Source organism: Pelodiscus sinensis, chromosome 1 (genome assembly GCF_052426305.1).
Source record: "Pelodiscus sinensis isolate ZL-2025 chromosome 1, ASM5242630v1, whole genome shotgun sequence".
NCBI lineage: Eukaryota > Metazoa > Chordata > Testudines > Trionychidae > Pelodiscus > Pelodiscus sinensis.
The window spans coordinates 348639984-348664513 of record NC_143052.1 but is presented as its reverse complement, the minus strand read 5'-3'; the positions used below and the strand labels follow the sequence as shown (position 1 = coordinate 348664513).

The following is a 24530-nucleotide window of genomic DNA, read 5'->3' as shown; positions in this document are numbered from 1 at the left end:
TCTGATTATAGACTCTGATCTTCAGAATTATTTCTTTTCAATAGTCCAACAAAACTGCTATAACTGTTTAGTAGAGTAGTTACTGGTCTTTTTCAAACAAGATTAATGTTTGCAGGGTTTATTTGGGGCAACGCAAGTCTCACAGCCTGGAAGCCTTTTCGGAACAGCTGCCAACACAAATGCTGCCACTGGATTTGGAACAGGAACTGGAACTGGTCTGTTTGGACAAGCCAACACGGGATTCGGTGTTGGCGGTTCGGTATGTCTGTATCTTAATGAAATTTGACTAAGGATGTAAAAACTTCATTATTTTTAGAGGCCTGTAGTAGGCTTCTTTTCAGTAATGTTCTCCTGCAGAGGGGAGTAATCTGAATTGTCAAGGTGTTTCTACTGACTTATAGTCTCAGAACTAGAGCCTTAACTGTTATACTAAGGGTACATTATAAAATGTATCATGTGGGATTAGTGTTAATGGAGGTGCCGATCCTGTGTTACAGGATCTGCCAGGCAAATGACTGGAACTATTCAGACATGCTCAAGATGCTGGAGTATAGTGTCAAAAGCACAAATGATAGAGGTGCCTGAGTAACCGATATAATTATTGATATTGAGCGTACACTTAGACAAGACAAATTAGAAGAGCTGTACTACTTCACTTTGTCTGAATATTATTGTACTACATACGACCCAAGAAAAGCTACTCTTCTAAAATATCCTAAATCCCTTTTAAAATCACTAGTTCACATATGAATTTAGTTGTATACATTTTAGTAGATTGGTAATAAAATTTGCTCTAGCATTTACATACTAAAAGAACCGTAGCAGGAATAATACAAAATCTTGAGTACTGTAGTGCTACACTTTAGAGCATTTGTATCTGCTCATAATTCTGTGATGGATACACTATTTAAATAAAAGCTAATTCAACTTTGGCATTCTGTTGGTGAGTTGGATTTCAAACATGATGCTGACTTGAGACTCGTTAAATGTGTTGAGCAATAGAATTGACTTGAATTCCATCTCATTGTAGCTGTATCCGTGTTTTCCTAACAGCCAGCTAAACCAGTGCCCAAGTTTTATACATGAGAGATAATGGTCCAGTGCTAATTCTGAATTAGGAGATTAAAGTTCCCTAGTAGCCTTCTACTACCCAGTGTCTGGGTTTTAAAAGCATGTTGCTCTCCTTTCAGACCCTGTTCGGTAAGCCTGCTGGATTTGGAACCACCACGACCAGCGCGCCTTCGTTTGGTACAACCACTGGCAGCGGGCTCTTCGGTAACAAACCAACCCTGACTTTAGGAACCAATACAAACACTTCCAATTTTGGTACATATAAGAGAGTGGAATTCAGTCTCTTAAAGTTACACTGAGTATACCACACTCCAGCCTACTGAATCTTATGCTAACTAATTGTGAATCTTAAAATTCTCAGGTAAGCTGTGCTTGATGCATATTGCTGAAGGGGAAAGCTGGAAGTCTTGGTCATTGACTTGTTTCTCCTTTGCTTGTAAACTGATATTGCATGCTATTTGTATGAGATTGTCAGATTCAGTATGCTATCATCTTCTTGCAGACATTGTAGACAGTACTCTGAATCGTTTTAGAAGTAGATGGTTGAGTTTTCAAAAAATGCATCATTACTTAATAGCAAACATTAGGCGGTGCATATTTATTCAAACAATATAAAATTTGCAGGTATGGAATGGAATGTGTTATACAAATTCTCCAAGATTCTGTAAGGGTCAGGGTAAAACATAGTATTTGTTGCAGTATTCTCCTACTTCATTTGTAGCTGAGCTAGTAACTTGTTAAGTACTGGGCACTTAATTAATGTTGGCTCCATAAGCAGGCAATGTTGAGCGTATAAGAGTGTTATGTAAGATACCAAGACAGTGGTAGTGTTCTTTTAAGATGAAAATCCCATGAAATCTGTTCTTTTGGCTTTACAGAGCTGAGACCAAAGAAGCTGCACCCTAAAATTGGGAGAAATAGTGGGCTTTAGAACCACTGAAATGCAGATTTGTGTTGGCATAAAATCACAGCTTGTCTTTGCTATGTGGCAGATATTTGTGCAGTTGAAGTGGCATAGGTTAGATTGGTGGGGAGAGGGAAGGATAGCATAGACAAGGCCTCAGTGTGTGAAGTGTAATACACTCATCTGTCCCAAAAGATAGATTCAGGTCACTATCAAATGACCTTTGACTAGACTGCCTAGCAGACATGGGATAGATTTGTGCTGGTCAAGCCTAAATGACAGATCTTTGTTTTGATAAAAGGTCAGTGGTTAAGTCCTGTGTTTCAAAATTGTGGAAGAGTAACTGGCTATCATTTTGGACTGCTGACTTGATGTTGAAGTACTTGTGTCTCTGAAGGTGGTAATTTCAGTAACAATGTTGGCTGTAGCAAACTTGATTCTTAACTAATCTAATCCGTGACACTTGTAAGAGGTTGGTAGTTTTTCTGATGTTAGTGCTGTTGGTCTGACTTTGTTTCCCTTGCATGTACTAACCACTCACTTTTTTAATTGGATAGCTTCACAATCTTCAATTTAACCACTAATCTCTCTCTCGTTAGATTTGGATTGTTTCTCTTAAATTAGACAAATAGCATTGAACTGTGCACTCCTTTGTACTCGAGTTATGAACTGTATCCTCAGTAACAATCAGGGGTGTGTGTGTGTGGTATAAACAGTGTAAAATGGGACTTGTTTTGTCCAGCAGGGTTAAAAAAAGTAAACATCTTGTTCTGCTGCCATACCTTAGTCCTTTCTGACTTTTAGTTAAATCTGAAGTCTTAATACCTGCGGTTGAAACAGACTTGGAAGACAATCCTTTTCTGTAATGTTTTCAGGTGGAGAATAAGCAAGTGGAATTGCTTACTAACCTTTATGCAGTTGCTGGTTTATTGGGAGGGGGGTGGAGGGTGCATCGGCAAGAGATTGGAGAGGAAAAGAAATAGACACCCATGTGCAGAACTCTAAATATTTAATGGTTGAGTCATCAGTTAATAAATCCAAGAATTGCCTCTCTTCAGATAGGCAGATTAGGTTCAGGTAGGCAGGTTAGTTCTCTACCATCCCATCTTTTGTTGAGAGGAGTGTGCTAATACAGAAAAATCTTCTTCTTGTGGTACTCTTCCAAGTTACCCATTAAAAATAAATGGCCAGAAACTTATTCTTAAGTTTAAAAAATTGAGTTCTTAATGGCTGCTTAAAGGTATTTAAGTGCATGTCTAAACTCTATACCTTTTTTGAAAGAGGAATGTAAATTATGCAGATCAAAAGTGCAAATGAAGCAGGGATTTAAATATCCCGTGCTTCATTTGCATAATCGCATCACCGCGTTCTTTCGAAAGGGTATTTCAAAAGTGAAACTGCTGTCTAGATGCTGTTTTTTCGGGGAAAAAAAACACTTTTTCAAAAGATCGTGTATGCCCCAGGGCTTTACAAAAAGGTTTTTCGAAAGAACCACGTCTAGACAGTGGTTTCACTTTCGAAATACCCTTTTTTGAAAGAACGCTGTGACATTATGCAAATGAAGTGCAGGATATTTAAATCCCCCCACTCCATTTGTACTTTTGATTTGCTTAATTTACACCCCCCTTTCGAAAGAGGGATGTAGTTTATATATAGCCTAATTGTGAAGATGTGTTCTCACTAGAGAGCACACTTGTCTTGCTATTGTATTCTAGTTTGATTCTTTACTTAGGGATGTCTTGCTGATGTGCTGTCAAAGCGGCTTTTTTTAATTGGTGATCCGTAATGACACTCCAGTCCAAATTTAACCCCATTTATATGCCACAAAATAGGGATGTAAAATCAGTCCAGTCAGAGAAGCCCCTGCTTGCAGCAAACTGAGGCCTGCCATTGACAGGGGCTGCTCTGGATGGCTGGAGCAGTCCCTCCCTTCAGTGGGCCCCTGGGGGGGCTGAGAGCTGCTTCAGTCCCCACCAGTTAACCAGAACCAGTAAGCATCACCCATGAAGGGTGATGTTTACTGATTAACCTTTTACATCTCTACTACAAAGATGCTTTTAAACTCCAGTGTGTTTAAAAACATCATTTCACCCTCTGAAGGTCTTAAATTCTATTGGAACTTCAAAACGTGAAGTTTTTTGGGTTCACAAATGATGGCATAACTATCATTAACCAGGTGATGCTTGTTCGTGTAGAATCCTTTGCAGAGGAAGTTTAAATGTTACCTTAAAAGTAGTGCACTGATTCTTTGTAATCCTAGGTTTTGGTGCGAGCACTGCTGGGAATAGTATCTTTGGAAACAAGCCTGCAGCTGGAACTCTGGGCACTGGACTTGGAACAGGATTTGGAACAGGTTAAAAAAAAAAGCCCCCAGGGGATGGTGTGTGATACTGTGGCAACCATAATTGGGATTTCTTGCTAACTGTAGTATCAGTCCAGGATCTGTAGTGGCAGGTATTGGGGGAAATCCAGAGACTTGTCTGCCTCAGCAGAATGAAATTGAGTTTGCATTCTTGGAAATGTCTTTACCATGTCCACCCCTCCCTTGCCCTAATTTGTACAAGACCATGTGCAATAGAGGTTTTTAATAGGCGTTGAGGGTTCACACAGGAATATTATGTTATCTAGTAAACTGCAGTTTTAAGAAATGGCCAAATCTTTGTGGTATCTAGTCCTGTTAACTTTTAGCGCTCTGGTTAGTGATCTTTTATTTATTCTGTTTAAACCTGATCTGTATTGAAATTCGGTCTTCCTAATGTAAAGCGTTTGGTAGGAGCACTAAAAGCTCTATGGTTCAGAGACTGTATAGTATTGGATTAATTTGTTTTGATAGTGATGAGAATAGGAGAGCCTTCCCCTGACTTGTAAGACTGAATGGATAGCTTACATGGGTGCAATAAAACTTTCAGTTTAAAAATTGGTAGATGAGGGAATTCTTAAATGTATGGAATAAATTTAATTTGTCTTCAAGCTCACTAAATAGTCTGTAAACTGCTGCTGTCCTCTCTTTAGCTCTTAGTGCAGGGCAGACATCACTATTTGGAAACACCCAGCCTAAATTAGGCGGAACACTGGGAACAGGAGCATTTGGAGCCCCTGGATTCAATACATCAACAGCCACCCTGGGTTTTGGCGCTCCCCAGCCTGCTGTCGGTAAGTGTACAATTTACCAAGCTTCACTACTTAGTCTCACTACCTTGGATTCATTGTTGCAGATCCTGAGCCAGAATGGAATAGTGGATACAGGATTCTATTTAGTAAAGAATTCAAAGAGGGGAATATAATTAATGCCAATCAACATGGGTTTAGGGAAGAGAGATTCTGTCAAATTGACTTGATTTTTTTTTTTAATGACACATTTGCTCGATAAGGTAATAGTGTTGGTGTAATAGACTTACCCTTTTGTAGGGTATTTGATTTGGTATTGCGTGATATTAAAAAAATAACCTAGAAGAGTGTGAAATTAACATGGCTGACATAAGCTGAATAAAAACTATTTGATAGCTCAGTGTAAATGGGGAATCTGAGAGGCTGTATTTTAGTGTCATTCTGAAAGGATTGTTTCTTGGCCCTATGCTAATTAATCAAATACCTGGAAAATCATCACTGAATAAGTTTGCAGATGGCCCAAATTTTGGGAGTGGTAGTTAATGAAGTGGTTGCTAACATAGAACCATCTGGATTTTTTTGGTAAGCTAGGAGCAAGCAAATAGTGCTTGTAATGTGGGTAAATGTACTTGTCTAGGAACAAAAAACATAGGCCATGCATAGGGTGACTCTGTCCCAGGAAGCAGTGACTCTCTAAAAGATTTGTGTGTCACGGTGAATAATCAGCTGAACAAGGGAATTTCAAGGTAGTCAAACCAATAGAGAAGTTTCTTAGACCAAAATTAATTAGACTTTGAAGGGACACACAAATCTGGTGTTGAAACTAACAAGTATAGATAAGTTATAAGGTTGTGCCAGGCCAAATTAGGCTCCTGGCTAATCTGCAGTTCCCTTTGCTTAGCTTTGTACAAGTGAAACTAATTCAGATTTGGTAGATTATTTTCTTGTGTATCAGAATAATTCAACTTGCTGGTTTTATAGGGCTGGTAGTAGTAAAACAGTAAATACTTACTGTCACTGAAGTCAGCAGATGAAACTGGGAAAACCCACAATGAATAGATCTGATAAAGGGACCACTTCTGAATGCCCTGTTTGTGAGAGTGGAACAGTCCTGAGATGAGTCTGAGTGCTAAATACATGGTTAGAAAAGATTTAACATCTCCAACTTTATGTAGCATTGACAGACCCAAATTCTTCAGCTGCCCAGCAGGCAGTCCTCCAGCAGCACCTCAACAGCTTGACCTACTCACCCTTCGGAGATTCTCCTCTCTTCAGAAACCCTATGTCAGACCCAAAGAAGAAAGAAGAGGTGAGGTCTCAAATACTTCAGAACACATTCTTATGGATCAGTTTGTGGTTGTTGTAACTTCTCTATATGGATTAGTTTCAAAAAAGGGGTGCCGGATTATAAAATATTCCGGAGTACCAGAAGGGGGGCTATGAAGAGTCTGGGTGGGGGGGTCGGCGGGGAACTGTGCAACATGGGAGATGGCAGTGCTGCAGGACCAACCCGGCAGCACCCCAGCTGCTCTGCCTCCCCGGCTTCCTCAAGTCAGCCACTGGTGAAACTGACTGGCAGTGGACTTGGGGAAGCCAGGGGCAGAGCAGCTCCAATTGTCCGGCTGGCGGGAGCACTTCCGGGTTCTAGTTGGTGCCAGACTATCAGGAGTACCAGATCACTGGATGCCAGACAATTGGAGTTGTACTATAGTTTGAAAATCTGGTTTTGGGTGTGGTGTGTGTGGGATTTTTTTTTTTTTTGGCTTACATGAAAGTTTTCTTTGTTTCAGAGACTGAAACCAACTAATCCAGCAGCCCAGAAGGCTTTGACTACACCAACCCATTACAAACTGACCCCACGTCCAGCGACCCGAGTGCGACCAAAAGCCTTGCAGACAGCAGGATCTGCCAAATCTCACCTCTTTGATGGGCTGGATGATGATGAGCCAGCTCTATCAAATGGTGCATTCATGCCCAAGTAAGTCTTCTCTTCTCCTGTGGAGTTCAGTTTATTCAGAAAAATGCTTGTTTTAATCTTCCCCCTCTTTCCATATTGCTCAAGCTCTTATGAATCAATTATGTAAGTAGATTTACTCTCCTATTTGTATAGTGGTTCTGGTTTTTAATGAAGAAAGCTTATAGCTTTGGTGGTAATGTTTCCTATGTCATGTGTAGGATGCTTCCCAACGTATCTCTCAGACCCAAACTTTCCAGTGGGGTCAGTAAATGGTCCTCTGTGCTGTGTCTTCATATTGGGTAACTATGTAGGCTCTGTAGCTTGGTTGATATGGAAAGACCTGCACATAAGTCCGTCATAAAATATATTCTAGTGAAGATGAAAATGGTATAACTTGAATAATTGTCAAGTACTCTTAGAATAGTTTGTCAAACACAATGATCATCTGATTTAATTGTTACTTGGATGGGCAACTAGATTCTAATGTTACTTGTGACTGTAAAAGTGTTGCTTATTTCAATTAAGTGACACTATCCAAATCATTATCTCTGACCAAAATATATATTTTGGCTTGTATTAAAAATCTATTCTCTTTTACAAGCAGCTACCCTCAGAGTCTAATTGGTATCTTCCCAACCGATTGCATGAATTTTTAAAATGTCCTACAGGATCAGTTACATAATGTTAAGTCTTACCCCTCAGTTTAGATTGTGTCTTTTGGGGTTGTAGTAGGAAATCAGTTTCCTGTGTCTTCCACTCATTTAAGCCTTTCTGACACACTAGTATTTTGCGTTTTTACGTTCTACTTGAGTGGCATACCAGGTAAAAAGGGTTTGGATAAAAATATCCGAGGCCTTTTAGAAGTGACCTGTTTTCAGTAATAAAACAATTCATATATTTTAAGAATAGGACTTGGCGATAGATTTGTTTGAGACTCAAGTGCAGTGGTTAGGTCATTGGTATGACAGAAATCTCGCTAATATGTGGCAAGTCCAGAGGATCCAGAGAAGAGCAACAAATATGATTAAAGGTCTTAGAAAACATGACGCATGAGGGGAGACTGAAAGAATTGGGTTTGTTTAGTTTTTGAAAAAGAGAAGACAGAGAGGGGGACACACTAGCAGTTTTCAAGTACCTAAAAGGGTGTTACAAGGAAGAGGGAGAAACATTATTCTCCTTGTCCTATCTTCAGAGGTCAACAAGCAATGCGCTTAAATTGCAACAAGGGAGGTTTAGGTTGGACATTAGGAAAAACTTACTGCCTGTCAGGATGGTTAAACACTGGAATAAATTCCCTAGGGAGGCTGTGGAATCTCTAGCATTGGAGATACTTAAGAGCAGGTTAGACAAACATCTATCATGGATGATCTAGATCGGTGTTTCTCAACCTTTTTTTATAAAGTACCCCTTTAAAAAATAAGTACCTACAGTTTTCAGACACAATTTTTTTCTACCATTGCAACAGTTTTCAGACACAATTTTTTTCTACCATTGCAACACGTTTTTTTAAACTACTTAATTGTAGCTGGGCAGGCGATGAAATTTTTGGGTGTAAAAAGTACAAAAATAATAAAGCGCTGTAAAACTTAAAACAAAAATTCAGTTTTCTTCAAATTTCAGTTGTTGTGTTACCCCTCAGACTTCTCTCGAGTACCCTTAAGGGCACTCATACCACTGATTGAGAAACACTAATCTAGATGGTGCTTGATCCTGCCATGAGGGCAGGGAACTGGACTTGATGGCCTCTTGATGTCCCTTCCATTTCTAGTGTTCTATTTTAAATTTCTGAAATTTTCCCATCCGTGGAACTCTTGGGTCAAAAGTATGGATTTCATATGCTGCACATCGCTGACAACTGTGCTTTGGTATATTTTAGGAAGAGCATCAAGAAACTGGTTTTGAAAAATCTGAACAACAGCAATTTGTTTTCTCCTGTCAGTCGTGAATCTGAAGATCTGGCCTCTCCATCAGAGTATCCGGAGAATGGAGAGCGGTATGTTTGAGAGACAGCTGATTATGCTTCTACGAAATATGATTTCGTTATTACTTTCTTTTGAACAAATAAACCTATTGAACAAATTCTAGAATCTACATAGCCATGAGCTTACTTCTAAGCAAGTGGTTATTTGTGGGATCCACTGAATCTTCTACGAGAGCTGTTTTATAGACTATCTTTGCAACGTTGGAGTATGGACAGAACTTGGAGAGCATCTCTTCCCTCCCTAAAGAGTTTGAGACAACTGACTCATTTTAATAATAAAATAGGTTAACCTTGTAGGGACCATCTTTCACAAACAGTAGTACTGAAAAGCAAGCTTTTTTGGTTATCTGCTGTACTAATAATGGTAACAACAATGCTGCTGCTTTATTTTTGTAGAAGTGACTTTTTTCCCCTCCCCATCTAGTTGAGACTAAAATTCTTAATCGCAAAGCAAGCTGTTTTGGAGTAGGACTTCAGTTTCTAGACCTACAAATTCTAAACCAAGCAGTATAAAAAACAAAGATAATCAAGGCTGTGGAGTGGCTTCTTTATTAGGCAAGACTTAAAAAAAAAAAAAAAAAATTAGGGTTGTCTGGCTTAGGAAGGAGTGGTATAGACCTATGAGAGTGGCCTATAAAATGATTGATGTGGAAAAAGTGAATGTTTACCCTTTCAATAAATAAAAAGCGGTCACTCATTGAAATTAAGAGGCAGGATATTTAATATTAATGGAAAATACTTTTTCACACAGCTTGCAGTTGTCCTGTCAAATGTATTGTCACAGGATGATGTGATGCCCAAAAGTATAACTGAATTTAAAAAAAACCTAGATAAGTTCATGAAGGATAGGTTCATCAGTTGCTATTGGCCACACTCCAGGCAACCCGAAACTTCGGAAGGCGGGTGAATTGCTTTTTCTGTATGCACTCTCTGAATCTCTGGGTTTGGTCACTGTTGGAAGACAGGATGCTGGGCTAGGTGGGCCACTTATCTGACCCAGTATGGCCAGTCTCATGTTTGGTACAGGCTTTATCACCTGTGTATCAATTAAAACTGGACAGGAAACTTTTTTCCCCATCCTTTGAAAATTTCAAAGCTTTTCGGGGTGGGAATTTCCTATCCAGGCTTGTGAAGAGACCATTCAAAACCTTTGGTTCACGTCATGTATAAATATCCCATTCTAGCAATTTCAAAATAGTTTTTTCCAAATCTTTTGAAATAAACTTGGCAAAACTGACCTATTTTCATAAGTTTCCACAAATTATTAATTAGAAAATGCCAGACATTCTGTTTAATTACTGACTAGCTCTAATCTCAGTCCTGACCTGGAATTACCAACTAGTAAAGATAAAGGAAATACAAAAACTTTGTGTCCGTTAGCTCTGTACTGCTGAGGTTGCCAGTTGTGAATTAGGCATATCTACCTTAAGGTTGCCTTGATCCTTTGGGCAACAAAACATAGTCAGTTCTAAACCCATTTTCCCAAAACAAGGTAATCTATGTCCAGGTTCTAATGTTACATATGGCAGTGTCTTTGTGTGGAGGTAATTGGTGTGCCCTGTTATGAGGTGAGAAACAATTACGTATTGTAAGGTTAACACAAGATGTCTTTAGCAATGATTGTTTGAATGGCTTCATTCTTTTTTTAGGTTCAACTTTTTATCCAGATCTATTGACGAGAACCACAGACAGGAGGGAGAGCGAGAGGACGAGGACAATCACCACGAAGTGACTAGATTTTACACTAACCCCATTGCCAAACCCATCCCACAGACTCCAGAGAATGCAGTGCACAAACACCAGAATAATGTTGATGATACCATTGTGGCTTTAAATATGCGAGTTGCTTTGCGAAATGGTCTGGAAGGCAGCAGTGAAGATGCCTCGTTCCATGATGAGTCATTGCAGGATGACCGTGAAGAGGAGACTGAGAATGTATATAGTCTGCACCCAGCAGGTCAGTTTTGCACTGCTGTGTGGTGCTGCTCTTTAGTCTTTCTTCTTCCAGATCTTCCTCCTGCTTATCATTTTACCCCATCCTTTGCTTCATTTTTAATCTAATCTATAGTGCCCTTTAGTTTTGAACAGTTTCCAGCTTTCTCTCCATCAGATGTCATTCCTTGAAACACAAATTGTCTTACCATCTTCTCTCCCTCTTACCCAGGATAATTCCATGTGTTCATCCTATTTTGGATGACATACAGTTCCTGGAATGTCTCACTCTAATATAAACTTGACAGCGTTAATACGAGGTCTGGATATTTGAAGAATAGGCCCATCTGTGCTCTGGCTTTGCTGTTAGTTTAGTTGCATTGTACTCATTCTCAACTTCTGTTTAGGGCCCCTCAGCTCTCCTTCAGAATTTTCTTAATCATTTGCCAAGAAAACTAAAGTTAATTTTGTCGTCCTCTTTGTGCTAAATTTATTTTCTCTTGTAGGAATTGTTCTAACAAGAGTTGGCTACTATACCATCCCATCTATGGAGGATCTAGCTAAGCTTACCACTGACAAAGGAGAGTGTGTTGTGACTGATTTCACTATAGGTCGTAAAGGTGAGTGTAGAATCGTTTTTGCTCTGTGTACTTGCTTTGTATTGATGTGTGTCTTGTATTGATGTGTATTTGCTTGGTATTCCTTCAGCATGAATGTAAAATAGCTATCTTTTGTGTGGAAAATGTATCAGCCATAAGTGGGGAAAAAATCTTTAAATAACTTGCAAATTGGCTGCACTCTTAAGCTGTGTGAATTGGGTTACACAGTGAAACTAACATCATAGCTTGTAGAATTCCAACACTTGGCATCTGAAAAGAACAAACATTTTTGTAGTTGTTAGGTACTTGCAGGTAGCTTCAGTCCAAAGCTTGGACTCAGTATTTTCCATAAAATTGTTCTAGCTCAGCTTTATTGACCAAGCTGAGTGTTGCTTATTACTACTTGCATTTCACATTGGATTTTTACAGGATCAGTTATAATATGATTTTTTGGAAAATGGAAATAGACGAATACTTACCGTATATTCCGGCGTACAAGACGACCTCTGATGTTAAAAAAATCCCCCAAAAATCGGGGGTCGTCTTGTACGCCGGATGCCCCGCCGCCGGAGCCCCTCCGCGGCTTTGAAAGCCTCGGGGGAAGCCGGCGGGGGGGCAGCCCATGCGCGCCTGGGATGCCCCCCCGCTGGCTTCCCCCGAGGCTTTCAAAGCCGCGGAGGGGCTCCGGCAGGGGGGCAGCCCATGCGCGCCTGGGATGCCCCCCCGCCGGCTTCCCCCGAGGCTTTCAAAGCCGCGGAGGGGCTCCGGCGGGGGGGCAGCCCATGCGCGCCTGGGATGCCCCGCCGCCGGCTTCCCCCGAGGCTTTCAAAGCCGCGGAGGGCTCCGGCGGGGGGGCAGCCCATGCGCGCCTGGGATGCCCCCCCGCCGGCTTCCCCCGAGGCTTTCAAAGCTGCGGAGGGGCTCCGGCGGGGGGGGGGGGGGGGCAGCCCAGGCGCTCCTGGCGGCTTTGCTCCCGGTGCCTCTGGTCTGCTGGGGACCATCTCCAGCAGACCAGGGACACCGGGAGCAAAGGAGGCGGAGGGGCGCTGGGGTATAAGATGAAACCCTATCTTTTAATTAAAAAGATAGGGGGTCGTCTTATACACCCAGTCGCCCTATACGCCGGAAAATACGGTAATCTGAAGTTTATTTCTTGAACTCTGGACAAAACAATTGCTTTGTAATTTTCAGTGAGTGCTTGGGAAAAGATAGGCACTGATCAAGGATGCCGGATGAGCTGCCGGGGCAGTTCTTCTGTCAAAAGCCTTATGACTATATTAAGAAATTGAATGTAAAACTAGTTTGGTTATACAACAGCAAGACTTTCCCCAAGTACAGTAAACTTCCGATAATCCGGCACCTTTAGGACCCAGGTGGTGCCGGATTATCAGATTTGCCGGACTATCGGAAGGGGTCTGCGGTGGGGGGCGATGCCACCCCAGACCCCTCATAGCCCCCCCTTCCGATAGTCTGGCTCTGCCCCAGGTGTCCCTGATTCAGCTGGTGGTGAGTTTCAGCAGTGGCTGAATCAGGGACACCTGCAGCAGAGCAGCTGTAGTGCTGCCTGGTTGGTCTGGTAGCACCGACCCTTGGCGTGGCGAGACCAACCCGGCAGCACCCCAGCTGCTCTTGAGGACGCCTGGGGCAGAGCAGCTGGGGTGCTGCTGGGTTGGTCCCGCAGCACCGCTCCTCAGAGCTACTGGACCAACCTGGCAGCACCCCAGCTTCTCTGCCCCAGGTGTACCCAAGTCAGCCACTGCTGAATCTGATTAGGGGCTGATTCCAGGAAGCCCGGAGCAGAGCAGCTTTGCCTCCGGCTTCCTGGAGTCAGTTGCTGGTCGTTTCAGCAGCGGCTGAATCGGGGAAGCTGGGGGCAGAGCAGCTCCAATGGTCCGGCTGCCCGGAGCACTTCTGGGTTCCTGTTGGTGCCGGACCATCAGGAGTGCCGGACCATCGGAGTTTTACTGTAGTTGTATTGGCATCTAGAATATTGTGTGTAGTTCTAGTACTTTGAATTCAGCAAGGAGACAAATGATTTTTTTTTTAATCAGCCCTTTATAATTGAAGATAGGACCACTCAGGACAAGTGACCAACTTAAGTATCTTTTCCAGGCCACTTAGGAACCAGTATTTATTACTGAGAGGTAGCAATGGCCAGCAGACAAACTATTGCCCTTTTACAATGCTAAAAGGAAATAAACTGCTCAATTATTTGTTGAGTTAGTGGAATAGAAATGAAGTGTTTGAATAGCAATTTTAAAGATAGTCCAGGTAAGATGCATACAACGTGAATATTTACCTTGCAGAGATTGTCAATGCATTTCCCGAAGGTGGTATTCTAGCATTGGCTATGGGAACAAAAATACAGATTGGCTTTGTTTTGCTTTCCAGGTTATGGGTCCATTTACTTTGAAGGAGAGGTAAATCTAACTAACTTAAATCTGGATGAGATTGTGCATATCCGCAGGAAAGAAGTTATCGTCTATCCTGATGATGATCAAAAGCCACCAGTTGGTGAAGGTTTAAATAGGTAATGCAGACTTTGTGTTCTCTTTGGTTGGGGTGTGGGTAGCCTGCTAAATGGATTTTTTGTAAACCGATCACTGAAACGGGACTGTAATCCTTGTCATAAGGGCCTCTTTCTATTTTAGCTATCCCAGCATCCCACAAATCTAAAAAACCCTTTTTCAGGCATACAGTTGTATTATTCATCTTGGACAAAACCTTCTAGACAGTGGCTGTAGTGTTTCTGAACCTAAGTGTGTGGTATGTGGCTTGTTCATTGTCTGAGCCGGGGTCACTTGTGAGGGGGTGATACGGAAGACCACTAGCCACGTGACCCTACTTCCCAGCCTGTGTTCCCTCCAAGGTGCGCTTCTGTGCGGCCGTGCACAAAAAATTTGAAGCCCGCCCACCTTCTTCCCAGAGCCTCACAGTGGCACTCACCTTCCTGCTGGACCTGGAAGTAAGCAGCATGACTGCTCTCAGGACCTGGGCCATGTGACTGGCAGGGGCCGGGCAGCATTGGGGGGTGGCTGCTGCTACTGGGGGCTGAAGTCTCAGCCGTGTGGTGGGCTAACCGGGTGGTTTCCACGGGCCGAATTTGCGGACACATGGGAAGCTCAGGGGCAGCTGCTGCTGAGAGCTTAGGCTGCCGGGGATTTTCTAATGCCATTATCATTAATTCTCCTGGCTCAACAATTGTAAACTACATTATTAGCTCTTCTTTGATACTTAATTTTAAAATAATAATGACCAGGGCTCGCCAAGCAGTGGCGCGCCCCGCTCGTCAGCTGTGCGGTTCGGCACGCTGTGCATGTGCCGATCGTGCTGCGTGGCTGTGCCAGCTTGTAATCGACTTGCCACAGGCGAGTAGATTACACTAATTGTCGAGCCCTGATAATGACTATGTGATTATCATATAAAGAATAAGAAAAGGAACCTTAAGGCTCTTTTCTGTACTGAGTTCTGCTTGGCAGAAGTGTTGGGAAGCCAGTTACATTCTCCTGATCCTCTGAACTGAACTTCATCATTGCAGCACAGATTAGAACAGCTAGCACTAGAAGTTTCAGTGCAAACCCATGTGCAAGCCACTTGTCTTCTCTACTCTTTCTCACCCCTTGAATACTGCTCCTACAAGGCCATACAAGCATGTGACCAAAAAAAGGACAGTTACATCAGTTGAAAGCACCCCTATGGAAATGGAATTTTCAACTGGCCAGAACTAGCTGCTTTCTAGGCCCCACTTTGCACAGGAATGGCAATATGTAAAAATCTGACCCAGTGCATTAATATTAAGCTTACCAGATGTTGATGCAGGGCCTCGGACAGCAGAATTTCTGCCCTCGAATTGAGGTGTCAACCTCTCTTCTGTGGAGTGTCTTCGTGCAGTGAAACTATCTAATCCTGCCCCAAAAGTAGGTAGCATATTCTCCAAGGCAACTTCTCTGGATGGAGTTCCTATGCAGTCCACAGCGCTTATTTAAGTTGCCTCTGCCAAAAGAAACTTTTAATGAGGACACAGTGATAACAAAAGAAGCGGAGCTGGAACACTGAGTTATAGTTTGCCTATGTCATCAAGGTTGAATCTGTTTTCTTGTTTTGAAGAGAGACAAGAAAACCCTGTAAGTTAGAAATGGGACTATAGAAGTCCCAGACTCGGACATGGATAACCAATGCTGTGAAACACTTTGTAAAAAGATAAAATGTAGGATTTGAGAAGTCAGTTAAAAAAACCCAACTCAACACAAAACTGCTTTATAGAGTTTTTCTTTAACACAAAAGAAGAATTTTTAACACCCCAAACTATCAGAACAAAAGTGCTTTCAGTAATCAATTTAGAACAAAATAGCTTTGTAATTTGTTAGCAAAGGTGAAACAGAGGAAATATAACATGTCATTTAAAAAACAAGATGATCTGAAGGGAGGAAAGAGACATTCTACAAGGTACATAGCTGAATGATAGCCATGCTGTAATTTGTTGTTTCCCAAGTTCCAGCTATTACAGATTTTGAAAAAAAGATATCCATCTAGGTATTGGAGAGGAGAACAAAAATGAACTTTATCTTGCTACTTAAACACCCTTTTCTTTAGTTCTGTAGTTTAAAAACCATTTTATTTTGTTTTTTTCCAGTTCCAAGATGTTAGTCTTAAATGTGGATTAATCCCTGTATTTTTAGAGACAATGCTTTCACTGGTCTACACATGTAATTTGAAGTCTGAATCTCCCCTATATCATAACATCTTTGAAGAAATTGTATCCTGTTAGACCCATAGTAGTGAATAATTGTTATGAAACCAGTTTATTAAAAATTGAGTTATCTTGATTGTATCTATGATACTGGTGGTCTGTCATTTTCATGCAGTGTCAAAATCTGTTGAAGGTAATGTTTATGTTCTTACTGATAAGAATGAGAGACTCTGAATTTTTATTTAGGCTTGCCACTTCGGAGGCTAGCGTTCTTTTGCTAGAGCTCCTCCAATGATTCCCTTCAAAAGCTTTCAGATCCAAGAAATATTTTTGTATACTTTCCCAAACAGCAAACTGACTTCCAGGTCATTAGACTCAAGAAAAACATGATTTCAATAGTTTGTCCTTCTACAGTAAGTTCTCAAACAATATTCTGCTTTTATAGTCTGACATACAAACATGGCTTAATGGGCACTTATACATAGGGTTGATCAGGGAACAAAAATTGCCTATAATGCAGGATTTGAACACTGAATGTTTGCAATGCATTTGTCAATGATCTGATAGAGAAATATTTGTTTATAAAATACATGATAAATCGTGAACATAACTTGAGTGGTGAAATTTGTTTGCATATAATTCTGAACAGAAAAGCAAATATAACTGAATATAGTGTGAAAGATTAAACAAGCTCTGAAAATGAATTTTTCAGTGTTAAGGTATATCTGGTACAGTCAGCAGTTTGGAGGGTGCATTCCACAAGGATGTATATGGAACAATCAGCAAATGTCAAATAAATAAAAATGCAGAGGAACTCTGTCATTTTATCTTACACCACTCTCCTGCTTCCACCTTCTGTCCTACATCTACTATATGAAACATTGTAACAAATTCTAACTAGGCACAAAAATTCCCTTTTTGTCACCAAGGTCATAAATATTAGAAGGCTCTGTGCAGCCTTTTGCTGACCATTTGTCTGTCAGGTTTTGAGAGGCTCAGCCCTCCAGCTAAGTCACACAGTTCAGTCCCCTGCCTGGGTAACAAACAGCCTAACTGAAAGTGACAGCAGAATAAGAAAAGTAGAATATTGTTTGAGAACTTACTGTAGGAGGACAAACCACTGAAATCATGTTGTTTTTCTTGAGTTTATAATGAGCTGGAAGTAAGAGGAGGAACTCTGCAGGAGCAGGTTAGGCTCCTGTAAGGGAGGCGAGTAAGAACACTTCAGTGGAGCCTGAGTGGAATAGAAAAATGAGGTTAATCTAACATACTGAAAACTTTGCAGTATTAATTTTTTTGATTTGACTTTATTAAATAAACATTTGAAGTCATGTACCTTGTTAATGATCCCTTGTTTTAGCATTCTTTCTTCCATTTTTTTATGCACACGCACGTTAGTTAATATCTTGGGTGCCATGGTGGCACACATCTGAACAAGCGTACATGACCTCAATATTGGTGCACAAGACACAACTCACTCCACTCACGGACAGAAAATCTTACAGGGAACTTTGCTCCCAGCCCAAGGAAGAGGTAGAACAACCCTCTTCAGCTTCATTCTCTGCCCTCGCCCTGCTCTCCCACTCAGTCTGTTCCCCAAGCGATGTGGTCCAGGGCGCTAGCTGGGCCAGGGGTCAGGGTCCAGCACTCACTGTCAGTAGCAGAGGAAGCTGAGCAACATGGTCCCGGCTTTTTCTGCTTTCCCAGTCATATCATTCCACTTCCCACGAGTGATATGGGGGATTGTCCTGTGCACTCCCCTGGAGTGATGCTCCAGGAGAGCAGAGCAAGCTGAGGTCATGATTTTTTCTGTTTTTCCCCTACTGGTGAATGCAGGGTTGGGGGTGGAATCATGCTGCCTGGTGCCAGGGTGCCCTTCTCCCCTTCCCTCCCTCGTTTCCTCAGGCCTCCCAGAGGTTCTGGCCCTGTCAGCTGCTGGTTAGCCCATTGCTCCTCCTGCCCATAGTGTGTGCAAGGCATGTGCCTGTTCGTGCGCCCACACATTGCTCTTGATTTGAACCAGTGCTTACAGTTTGTTCCAAACTTGATGTAAGTGTTTTTTGAATGCCTCATGCCAAATTCAGTAATCTCATGCCCTTCTATTGTCTATTTAACAGACGAGCTGAAGTTACATTGGATGGAGTTTGGCCAACAGATAAAACATCTCGCTGCTTGATAAAGAGCCCAGAACGGCTAGCAGATATCAATTATGAAGGCAGACTGGAGGCAGTATCTCGGAAGCAGGGAGCCCAATTCAAAGAGTACCGTCAAGAGACTGGTTCTTGGGTGTTCAAGGTAATGTTCAAGGTTACTCATCACTGACTGCTTGTAAATTGTGTATTATAGAAGGATCTGGCTGGAACAGAAGTCAGAATCCTGGTTAACCTAGTAGCAGTCAGTGCTGTAATTCCTGTGCCTTTAAACAAATGTAATAAACAGTTGAATAAAGTGTTCTTCCTGATCCATGTAACTCATTATAAATTGTAGTACTAAAATTTTTCAGGTAGTGTACAGATCATTCTCATTATAATTATCACAAAGTGCAAACTGTCCAAAAAAGCTCCCAGGTGCCTTAAGAACTGGCTCGCTCACTCGCGCGTGCTCTCTCTCACATACAATGGGCTCGTCTACACTGGCCCCTTTTCCGAAAGAGGCATGGTAATTTCAGAGATCGTAATAGGGAAATCCGCGGGGGATTTAAATATCCCCCGCGGCATTTAAATAAAAATGTCCGCCGCTTTTTTCCGGCTTTTAGAAAAGCCGGAAAAGAGCGTCTACACTGGCCCCGGTCCTCCGGAAAAAGCGCCCTTTCCGGAGGATCTTATTCCTACTTCGAAGTAGGAATAAGATCCTCCAGAAAAGGGCGCTTTTTCCGGAGGACCGGGGCCAGTGTAGACGCTCTTTTCCGGCTTTTCTAAAAGCCGGAAAAAAGCGGCGGACATTTTTATTTAAATGCCGCGGGGGATATTTAAATCCCCCGCGGATTTCCCTATTACGATCTCTGAAATTACCATGCCCCTTTCGGAAAAGGGGCCAGTGTAGACGTAGCCCACATGTCTTATATAAAGAGTGAAGTTCCACAGAGTTCAGGTATGTTTCAGTACCCAGTTACTCATTAGAATATTTAAGAGCGGGGACTTTCAGACAAGGGACAATTAAGCACCCAACTCCATATGGAGTCTGTGGCACCATCTTCCCCATGTTTGTGTTCCCTTAGCAACACTCTGGCTTTTCTCATTGTACAGGTGGCTCACTTCTCTAAATATGGCTTGCAAGATTCTGATGAGGAAGAGGAAGAGCACCCTTCAAAAGTGGATGCAAAGAAGTTAAAAACTGCTCAAGTTCCACCCCAGGGGCAGCTGGTGCCCCAACAAATGGCGCTAAATGGCAAGCGAACGCCTCTATCACAGGTAGAAAAACAGTGCCTTGAAGTTGATCCTAAAAAGCAAGTTTAAAGTATAGCCACTTACCCTAAGACAGAGCCATTACTATTGTAAATGTCTCGGAGACAGAAGAATACAAAGCTTTTTAGAACTGAATTTACTCAAAATGGGATGGTGTTTCTGGTCTCCTACAAGATATTTGTGAGCTCTTTGTATACTTGATGTGCCCTCCCTTGTCCTTGGCATTTTTTGTTTGAAATTAGGGTTTTTATTGGTGGAATCTTGTTTTAATGCCATATTTGTAGGATATGGTATATTTTCCACTAACTGTGGAAGAAAACACAGCTTTGTTGTTACCTGAATTGCGCACATTGAGATTATCTCCAGTGCCTGAAAACAAATTGCTTTGTGCTCTAGTTTTTCAGATTGTATCTTCAGACTTCGTTCTGCATGCAAACTTATATTCTGGTATTTTAAGAATGTATTCAATTAAAATAAGCTCTAAAGTTTTTACACGTTTGGCTATGTAATTAATTTTAGTGTATATTGAGGTGGGGAGCAGTGCAATAGTTGCATTCTGAAGCTTTTTGTAGTAGTACATTATTGAGTCATAGTATGTTTATATACTTGCCTTAAAGGAAGCTGTCATTTTATCCAATTCCTGGCATTAGCCTATGTAGTTATATCCTTAAAATTGAATGTTGAATGGTTATAAGCAATTGTCAGATTTAAATAAAAATGGAACACTTTTCCTATCTAATATTGGGGAAAAAACCTAAACAGAATATCTCTGGCTAGCGTGACTACTGCAGACCGTATCAATCTAAACTAGGTCTTGTTAAAGGAGTGGAAAAGCATTTTATAATAGAAGTGTTTGTGGTAATTAGACAATCAAGCACTTGTGTCAAATGATAATCGCCTATATCCTGAGGTGAACTTGTAAATAAAAGTAGGACTGAAGTTGAATGCTAAAGGACATGAGTAGGATTCTTCTTGGTGTCCAGTCCTGCAATCAGTCCTTGTTATGCAATCCTCTTGCTGATTGGGTCTACATAGAAGACTCAGTTACTGTGTGCAGGAGAGCAGAATAAAAGGATGCCAGTCCCTAGCAACTGAATTACATTTTTGTTTTGGATCATATGCAATCTCTCTAGTCCACTCATAGTGAAGGCTGATCTCCAAGCTTTGCAGTTCACTCAGGCGTGAACAATGAACTTGTCCTTGGCATGAAGCATAGTTTCCTTTTTGCAGGTCAGGGACGAATCATTAGCTTTGTCGGCCTTTAGATATGGCTATTTACTATATCTTTTTGCCCTGGTTCCCTTCCTGTAATTCTGTGGGTGATTGAGGAGGAGTGACCTTGCACAGCCCAGAGAAGGAATAGAATGAGCTCTTTAGTAAGAAGATGCTGTTATTACATAGGCTGTATGTGAGGAAGCCTTTTAAAGGCACACTTACCTTCTGCTGATAGACCTTCCAATCTAGTCATACTACTTTTGTGCTGGAGATTCTCAAACTGAATTGGGAATGCCTTTCTGCCTAGGGAAAGTTAATATCAGACAGTGGCCCTGGAGAACTGAAGCATCCAGGCTGTGATTGCTTTGTCCACATGCAAGGCACCAGAAGTCTCTTCACATCAGTTTCCCTCAGCATTTCCTGTTATAACTATCACTGATGGCTTTCAGGAGCCAGATGACAAACCCAAACCCATTTGTCATACAGCAAGTGAGACCTCAGAGGTAGGAGATTAACAGAGATACATTACTATTGATAGTTTGGACACAGCACCGTATTCTAGCCATCGATGGCATATCTCGTGGGATTATTGTCTTTAGGCAGCCATGCTAAGTTTTTGTACTCTGCCCCAGTAAAAAGGACCCTGAAGTACTGAAGGATGTATTTTCATGTTCTATCTTGGTCACTAATGCAGTTTGTTCTGGTAAATCTAACTCCTGAATACTTACATTTCGGGAGATGTCCTACAGGTCGCTCGGAGGAAGGGAGGGGAGAGGAGTTTTTTTTTCCTAATTCCTTCCTCTCTCAGTCCTCAACAAAAACCCTCAAATAGTGGGAAACTAAATGGTTTTTGATTTACTGAATGTTCACTAACAGTTGCAGGCCTTTCACGGGAATAACGTAACTGTTAATTGTGGGCTTCCCCTTTTTGTTGGGAGTCGAGATAGCTCTTTGTATTTTGCCTGTTGTCATAGGTTTAGATATGGTAAGAGACAAAGATTAATTCTTCAGTGTTTGTCGACTGCATTAAAGTCCACATATGGAAAGTGCTATGAATGATAGAAGGTCACTTTAATCCCCAGCTTTCAAATGAGTCAGTGAAACTTGTGCTTGATGTTAAACTTAGTTTTGCAAATCTTATTAGCATACTCTAAAACATGATCATGATTGCTGCAAGGAACTTCCTATAAAATACTTTTGATTTAAGGATGTTAACAGCTATCCAGCTAACTGATGTGTGATTGCTGTTAACAGCAACAAATCTTCCCCCTCCCCCTCCCCCCCAAAAAAGTGCTCTGCATTTAAAACACAGGCTGGCTTATTCCCATCCCACCCGTCCCAGTTTTAAATCAACTGCACGCAGGGAAGTTGCCTGACACCTGGTGCTGCTGTCTCTGTATCAGAGGTAGCAGCACAGAGTGGCAGCAGCCCCTATCTGGGAGGAGCCCCAAGCTCTCCATGACCGAGGCTGCTCCGTGGCATGCTGGAGCAGCCTCTGTCTGCGGGACACTTGAGCCACCTGTGGACAGGGTCTGCTGCCTTTGTATCAGAGGCAGCCATGTGGAGCAGCAGGTGGGAGCCGGTCTGTGCAGGGAACTGAATTTTTTTTGGACTGGCTCCTGCCTGCCACCTCCACACTGCTGCCTCTGATACAGAGGCAGCAGCAGGGTGTGGCAGGGAGCCCAATGGCTGCCAGCCCTGCCTCCGGGGGCATTGAATAACCATGAAACCACTAAGCATTGTTGCACTTACATGATTACTAAAATAAATGATTTCTGACTTAAAACAGTAACAAAACTGAAATGGTATTGCACATTTTCTTGATACAAAATACTTAATCTGAGTTGTCATAAGTATAAGTGGCTCTTCAGATCTGTTTCAGGGAGTCTATCTTAAAAGGAAACCTGCACTGGAAGAAAAATGGGGTTTAGTTTTATGTATGTTGGCTTCATATTTTGTTTGAGGTGTGCTTGTTTTATCTTAAACTCGGGAACATGAATTCTTGTCTTTCACTTTGCTGTTCTCATGTAGAAAGATTTGGCACTTGGTTGTAAATTAAAGATTTGTTGTGAGTTATGAATGGCTTTTATTTGAATTGATGACACATCAAACAGATGCATGAATAAAATTTTTTTTGTCAGATTTCATTTGCATGGTATTGCTACCTTAAAGTACAGTACATCTAGCCCTATAGCCTTATGGACATGTTCCATGCATAAAATTCATGTGGCTATGGCATTATTTTTTTTATATGGAGTAGTAAAGAGGTGGGTTTAGCTGTCTTAACAGCTAGGAAAAAGGAGCCAGTACTCTTGAGAAGTTAATCATCTACAGACTTACAGAGGATCACAGTTTGGGAACTGGCATAATCCGAGTTCCTCAATCATTGAGTGTTCTAGAATAAAATGTAGATGAGCCTTGACTTTACACTTTACAGCTATCCGAACTCTTCTGGAGGAAAAACATAGTGCATTAATCTGCTTTTCTTTTAGCACCATGGTTACCAACCAGTAGATTGGGATCTACTGGTAGATCGTAGAGCCTCTGACAAGTGATTCTGACTGGTCTGGCCAGGAAGCTATCAAGTGCTAGCACTTCAGTTGCCCATCCACCCACTGTCATGCTGCTCCTGCCCTCTACCTTGGAGCTGCCCTCCTGGGAGCTTCCTGTTAGCTGTACAGGATGCGGGAAAGAGAAGAGGAGGGGGCACTGATGTCAGTGTCTCTTCTCCCCCCACTTCTGTACCCTGTCTCCACACAGACAAGGGGATGGAGGGAGCTTGGCAGTGCAAATCTGTCACTCATGCTGTGTGTGTCTCTGTCATTCTCACAAACACCAGCTGTCCTACACTCTTATCTCCTGACCCAATACACATGTGGGGGGTGGTTGTTACTACTTTTACTGCTGGCAAGTGTAAAAGTATTTTTTGGTTTTTGACTGGTCTGTGCATTTCATAATTTTCATTTCTCTCATGCTTAAATGTAATTCTTTAGTAGTGAGTTTAAAAATGCCTAACCTGTCGTGGCTGGAGTAATTATCCCTATGGTAACTGCTGCTCCTGGAAGTGGCTGGCGTGTCCCTGCAGCCCCTGAGAGGCAGAGCAGGGGGTCTCCACATGCTGTCTTTGCCTGCAGACACCACTCCTGCAGCTCCCATTGATCAGTAAGAGGGAACCATGGCCAGTAGAAGCTGTGGGTTCAGTGCCTGTAGATGAGGGGCAGGACACGGAGCCCTAGAGCCATTGCTGTATATGCCAGCTACTTTCAGGAGTAGTGCAGGGCCAGGGTAGGAGTAAGTCTGCATTAACTCCACTGCTCTACCACCTGGAAGCCATCTCAGTTAAACAGTGCCCAACCAGTGTCTGCATCCTGAACCCCTGTCCTAGCCCTGAACCCCCTCCTACATCCATCCGCCTGCCCCAGACATGAATCCCCCTGCACCCAACCTCCTTCCCAGAGTTTGCACCCTGAAACTCCTCCTGGACCCCAATCCTCCACCTTGGGAAAGCCTGGAGCTCCTCCCGCACGCCAAACCTTTTGGCCCAAGACCAGAGCCTGCACCCCAATTCCCTACCTCCAGCCTGGTGAAAGTGAGTGAGGATGGGGGATGGAGTGAGCAGGGTGAGCTCTCGGAGAAGGGGCGGGAAGGAAGTGGGGCAATGCAATTTAG

General features: G+C 42.2%; 1 protein-coding gene across 4 annotated transcripts in view; it reads left to right on the top strand.

Annotated features, from left to right (window-relative positions):
• Positions 1-24530, top strand: part of NUP98 (nucleoporin 98 and 96 precursor) — a 60644-nt gene that overhangs the window by 18059 nt on the left and 18055 nt on the right. For 2 of the 4 annotated variants that reach the window (XM_075919680.2, XM_075919681.2), the window contains 12 exons: positions 116-259; positions 1191-1275; positions 4236-4328; positions 4988-5128; positions 6259-6392; positions 6874-7061; positions 8917-9033; positions 10671-10978; positions 11460-11573; positions 13944-14082; positions 18360-18537; positions 19488-19652. In XM_075919680.2, coding sequence (XP_075775795.2) covers positions 116-259; positions 1191-1275; positions 4236-4328; positions 4988-5128; positions 6259-6392; positions 6874-7061; positions 8917-9033; positions 10671-10978; positions 11460-11573; positions 13944-14082; positions 18360-18537; positions 19488-19652 — 1806 coding nt within the window. The remainder of the gene's footprint in view (positions 1-115; positions 260-1190; positions 1276-4235; positions 4329-4987; positions 5129-6258; positions 6393-6873; positions 7062-8916; positions 9034-10670; positions 10979-11459; positions 11574-13943; positions 14083-18359; positions 18538-19487; positions 19653-24530) is intronic. The other 2 variants (XM_075919682.2, XM_075919683.2) reach the window with 2 other exon arrangements.